This window comes from Limulus polyphemus, unplaced genomic scaffold (genome assembly GCF_000517525.1).
Source record: "Limulus polyphemus unplaced genomic scaffold, Limulus_polyphemus-2.1.2 Scaffold4147, whole genome shotgun sequence".
NCBI lineage: Eukaryota > Metazoa > Arthropoda > Merostomata > Xiphosura > Limulidae > Limulus > Limulus polyphemus.
The window spans coordinates 86988-93376 of NW_013669757.1; the positions used below are offsets into that span (position 1 = coordinate 86988).

Sequence of the window (6389 nt, forward strand, 5' to 3'; positions counted from 1 at the left end):
AATGTTGTTTGTCGATTCTATTCAATAGATGGCACAACACTGTATTATTTTGGTTCACATACATAGGTAGATACATATATATATACATTATGTCTATTATAGTAAGATGTAAAACTTTTTGACGAGCCTATGTTGTTATCAAGTACTTATACCTGATGATGGCATAAGCTTGACGGAACGTTGTACATTTGTAATAAAGTTAATTTCATTACCCTTTCAAGTCGTTTCCAAACTTAATTTTCTAAAATTTAGGAATGTTTGTTTGCGATTCTATTCAATAGATGGCACAACACTGTATTATTTTGGTCACATACATAGGTAGATACATATATATATATATATACATTATGTCTATTATAGTAAGATGTAAAACTTTTTGACGAGCCTATGTTGTTATCAAGTACTTATACCTGATGATGGCATAAGCTTGACGGAACGTTGTACATTTGTAATAAAGTTAATTTCATTACCCTTTCAAGTTGTTTCCAAACTTAATTTTCTAAAAAGGGTGTTCCTCATCACCAAATTAAAACATCAGAGAAGTGTTTTTTGGTTTTCAGTCATTATTTATCTTACAAAAGTAATATTTATGTAAGGATAATAAATTATTGTAGTTCAATGGGTTTATTTTATCTTTATTTGTATATTTAGGAGGGACTAAAAAACTTGTTTGCTCCTTATGGCCGGGTTTTGTATGTTCATATTGGTCAGTCAAGAAATCCGAAGTACATCACAGGTTATGGGTATGTAAAGCTCTTCCCTTATGTTCTGAATGTTAGAAAGTCTAGAGCGCCTTAGTTTCATATTTGAAGAAAAACCAATTGGGAAGTTTGAAGGAGAACCCTCCCCCTTTTTTTATTTTATTTGATGTTACAAAATTGCAAACCCCCATGGCAGTGCACTACATACTGTATTTTGTGTCCAACTGAAAACATGTAATAAAGGATGGAAATTCAAGAAGGCACAAATATTTAATTAATGTGCATTCTCAATAATAGATCACATGGCAAAATTTTCACCTACATTCAGAAAACTTTCACCTGTTCATGGAAATAGGACATTCATTCCAGAAGTAGGCTTAGGAGAAGCAGATAGTGGCATTTTTCATTTTTGTTGCAGTAATTAATACTACAACATTTATTTTAACTAAAATGCTTAACTTAGAGCCCATTTAATGTTAATACTGGATTAAAATTAATGTTCATCTCCCTCAGAAAGAAGTTAAGGGCTTAACCTTAGTAAGACCACAGGGCAGCTCTCAGATTGACCAGCAATATATGAATATTAAATTTCATAATACAAGTAAGAACAGTAATTCTAACTCTGATTCAACAATTTTTTCTTTCAAATATACTTGTTAATTGATATCTGGTAAGTTTGCCAAATTTAGTGCAATTTATAAGGAAAAATTTGAAAACGTTTGAACTCCGATCTTTGTGCAGCACTAAGGGGAATCACCTGTAAGCAATGCCCTTACAGATTTAAAAAAACTATTTCTGCTCAATCCAAGTAATAGGCTTATATTTACTCGGGTCTTGATATCCTTTACAAATAGACTTCTGAAGTTTGTTTCTCACATACTTTTCTTTTTGTTTTAATCATATCTCAAGAATCCTGTGTTGAGAGGCTTTTATATGGTTGGACAATAACTAATAAACCTTAGTTTTAAAAAAACAAAAACACAACTAAAGATTATTGGGATGGAAAAGATTTTTGTCTATGTCACTTTAAAATAGATCAAGTTGTGTAATCAGTGTTGTATGGTTTATGAGAAAGTTTCTACTAGAAGATCTCATAATGAAGCAAGTCACAAACCTGGGAATTTCTCTCGTTTTTTGCAATATATTGATTTGTGATCATCTTTTTATGTTAATTATATCTGTTTTAAAAGAACAGGATATTCTTGTATGATAAGACATCAGGTCAGGATATTTAGGGTTAGTGAGTACAGTAAGCTGGAAGTTCTGTGATGGCTAACTATTCAGATGATAGAAATTTTTTTTTTTAATTTTTGTGTATTATTGAATTTATTTCTAAATGAACACACACAAAACTCTAATTAAAAAAAAAATGATAACTATTAGAGAAAAATTGAGCTTGACCAAATATATATAGTGGGGAAAATTTTCCATGTGTGGTCAGTTGACATGATCGACTTTCTAATCACAAAGTAACCATTAGAGTTTCCATATTATAACTTTTAATGTTTTGTGTATCTTCATGAAATTTGATATGCTTTCAGTAAACATTATAGTCGTTTGTACACAAAAAATAAGTTTTCTTTAATTAGGTGTTTTTACTTAAGATTTGTCGATGAATATATGAAGTTAGTGTTGACTGCTCCAAATACAAAGTGATTTTCATGTTACTATTAAAAATACTTTTCTTCATCTGAAAATTTTCAAATTTTCTTTGTGTAACCTCTAAATAATGACAAACTTTAACTTTATATTTTATCTGTTATTTTCTCTATTATAACTCTATATGGACTTAGTTGATTTGACTGACTTTTGTTATACTAAAGTTATCAGTATACTCAGTTTTTATTTACATAAATAAATAAGGTACCTAAGAATGCATAGAGCAAACAGTGTTGTATGACTATCATAATTTAACTGGCTTTCTAGGTATGGTGTAAGAGCCTTAAAATGGTTATTTTAAATTTCTCAATCTAAACACCACGAGAGAAACTTTCAAACTGAAGACAAAATTGACAATACTGTGTACTGAAAACAGTGTAATATAATACATCATTTGAAAGATTACAACTTTGTCTTTCTTTTGGTTATAAATAATATAGTATAAAGCATTAGAGGAAACTATTGACAATTTGTGAAGAAGAGGATTTGGCAAGTGGGTGTGATTTTTCAGTTTATGACTCGGTACACAAATATGATTGAGGTATATAAAAATTACACTTTGCCTAGTAATATATAATGAGTAGGTTATGTTAAATTCTGTACTTCAGAGAGGGATGGCATATAAATTAGAGAAGTTAAAACAAGTGTCACAATTCTTATAGTAGGGGAGATTGAGAATTTTAAAAATATTTACTCATTAAATTAGGAACTTAACTTGTATAATATTAAAATTTGATTTATTAACTATGTTTTGTTGCCATGTTTCTTCATATACATTGATGATAAAGTAGTTTAATTCAGTTTTGAATGTAACTGTAAAAGGTTGTGACATGCATGCTCTGACTTATCTGTAACAAGAGAGTTAAATCAACATAGCCATAGGTTATGAGTTCAAGTTGTGTTTCTCTACAGGGCTGTGCTTTTACTGTTCATCAGTGTTTTATGTTATTTTTGTCTTTATATAATTGCTTTAATAGGTAAAGATATAAATAAAAGAAATAATTGAAAAAAATTTGATCAATAGCATTAAAATAAATCCAGTTTACTTTGTATGTAAAACTTGCATGAACAGATGAGAAAATGAGTATGTTGTTACTAGAACAACACAGACACAACAATTATAGTTTTATTGACAAAATAGCTCTGATACATTTACATGATTTTAGGCTCAATAAAAACAAGATGAAAGTGAGTATTTTTTAATGTTTTAAGAAGAGCATTTAATGACAATATTCACCACTTAAAATGTTTAAGTTACACAAGTAATAAATCAAATTATGTATTGAACTAGATATTATGTAGAAAGTATATATATCAAACAATGTGTAAATAGATTAAGCATTTAAAGTGTGAAAAGAAAACAAATGGGTGACACCGTGTCACCTTGCTGGTTCAGAAAGAAAACGTTGTGTTAGAGTAACCAAACTGACCCTACATATATATATATATATATATATATTTTTTTTTTTTTTAAGTACCAGTTTCTTTTCCTGATATTTAGATTGTGAAGTTGGACAAACAACCTAAATGAATAGTTTGTGAGCTCCTATGTGCTCAGAAATGTTATAGATTATGATAATTATCAGTCTTATTGTGACATAAATGTTGCACAAACTACCAACCAACAGCTAGCCCAGGCAGTAAACATTATAAGATTTAATGTCTAATAAATGATTGATAGTGTTTTGTGGCTTAGTCTGTTTATAAACCTAAGCAATCTGCTCTACAATTAAACCAAAAGCTTTGTTTGCAGTGCCATGGAGCACACAAATGTGTTGGTAAAATACTATCATTATAATTTTATTTACTGGAAACCCATACAGTGCCAGTAAAGAAAGATATGATAAAAAAAATAATAATTACTTTTTTTATGTAACAAATTAAAAAAGTTTAATTATTCATGGAGATTGATATTTTTTGTTTTTACATCTAACTATTCTTCTGTAAAAACAATACTGATTTTTATCAAGTACAGAATGTTTGACAGAGCTGCTTCCCATAATAAAAGTTGAATTGACTGTAAGTATATATAACGGGTTTTATTCATGTTATATGCATAGGATGCCCTAAAAAAATGTACACATTTTAATGGGGCCAGAAAAAGTACAAAATCTGATGACTATCAAATAACGAATGTACTTATTTAAAGAGTAATGATGAACGTTTATTCCCATAATACATAATACATTTTCACACCACGTGTTTACCAATGACATCCTGCATTCAGACTGCCATATTGCTCATTACTTCAAGGAATGGTTGTAGGAGGATGTTCAGAATCTTCTAGTGGATGTTGTACTTGATCTCATTAATAGTCCGAGGCTCGGGGTTAGCATAAATTTTCTTTTAGATAACCACATAAAAAGAAGTCTGGAGGTGACAAATCAAGTGAATATGGGGGCCATTACACATCCTCATAAAGAGAAATCAGTCGGTCTGGGAATTTTTTTACAAAGGTAGCACCTTGTTTCCCTTGCTGTATGAGCTGTCCTGTTCTGCTGGAACCACCGTGTTCTCATTTGAATACCTCCATTTCTTCGTTGAGACAACAATTAACCTGGTTAACAGTGACTGTTTTGTCAAAAATTAACTAAAGATTTCCAAACTTGAAGCAAAAGTTTATAGCACGGACATTTTTAAGCTCTGTTCACGAGCAAGCAAGTATCCAGTTTTTAAAGCAGCTAAACTTTCCATTTGGTTGACCCAAGAATGAATGAGTATATAGAAATATGATGAAGTTTTGATATACAACACTAGGTTTCAGCATGTAATAGGTGCATATATTGAACTTGGCAAAGAAAAAAACAACATTGTTGTTCCTTCAAATGTGTGCATTTTTAGTTTTCACCGGATAAAAATTTGTAAATTATTTTAGAAATTAGAGAGATGGATTCAACTTAAACCTATTTTATGCTAAAGTGGTTTTATTGTTAATCTCCTCCATACTGCCTAATTCACACAGTTTGCAATATTATTGAAGTCTGTCCTTAAGGTAATTTTATGATGTCAGGATATATTCTAATAATATTTTGTTTTAAGCACTTGCTGAATGCTACAAAATTTTTTCTATTTATTTATTAATTTATAGAATGGTGCTTTTGTCCTCATTAGCTGAGGCAGAAACTGCTATACGTGGGCTGCTACAAAATTTTTTCTATTTATTTATTAATTTATAGAATGGTGCATTTGTCCTCATTAGCTGAGGCAGAAACTGCTATACGTGAGCTGCTACAAACTTTTTTCTATATATTTATTAATTTATAGAATGGTGCATTTGTCCTCATTAGCTGAGGCAGAAACTGCTACACGTGAGCTGCTACAAACTTTTTTCTATTTATTTATTAATTTATAGAATGGTGCATTTGTCCTCATTAGCTGAGGCAGAAACTGCTATACGTGAGCTGCATAAGAAACCGCCGCTAGGACTAATTATTGAATTTGCTCAAACTAATGAAGAGAGAAAAATGAAATTAGAAATGAAGAAAGTAAGTTTGCTATACTTGTAAATAAAATAAAAAGATTAATTTGTTACTTATAGTTTAAAGATTAAAAATAGATGTAAGGTAAACTTGGTTTTTAACTTCTAGTTTTCAAAAGTTTCTACTTAGCATAAAACATCAGTGAGCTAAGAAAAGCCAATGCTTGATTAAACTGAGTCTAATTTTGTTTTAATAAATGCAAGTAGTTATAACTTACTGTTATTTCTTTAAAAGTTAGTATATTAGTGAATTATTTTAGATAAACTGTGGTTCAGGTATATAAAGCACAAAACAAAAACTTTTTGTTTCTAAAAATTATTTTATTCTTTAATTTACTTAAAATAGTCCAATAGAAGACTTGTAACACTAAAATTTGAAGTTTTATCATTATAGTGGACACTGTGCAGGTGGTGAATTATTCAGCTTTGTACTTAAATAAGACAAACTACTTCAAACTATTCCATACATTGTGAATTATTACATAATTAAGTTTGGAATTCTAAAAATCTAATTTCTGTGAAACATTAATTATATTTCAATACCAAGTCTC

The 6389-nt window shown here is 29.6% G+C and overlaps 1 protein-coding gene across 1 annotated transcript in view; it reads left to right on the forward strand.

Annotated features, from left to right (window-relative positions):
• The window catches only part of LOC106470659, a gene marked incomplete at its 3' end in the record, with an annotated part of 26492 nt that overhangs the window by 15959 nt on the left and 4144 nt on the right, over nucleotides 1–6389 (forward strand). The window contains exons 4-5 of the mRNA XM_022399289.1: nucleotides 652–743; nucleotides 5713–5845. Of these exons, the coding sequence (XP_022254997.1) occupies nucleotides 652–743; nucleotides 5713–5845 (225 nt within the window). The remainder of the gene's footprint in view (nucleotides 1–651; nucleotides 744–5712; nucleotides 5846–6389) is intronic.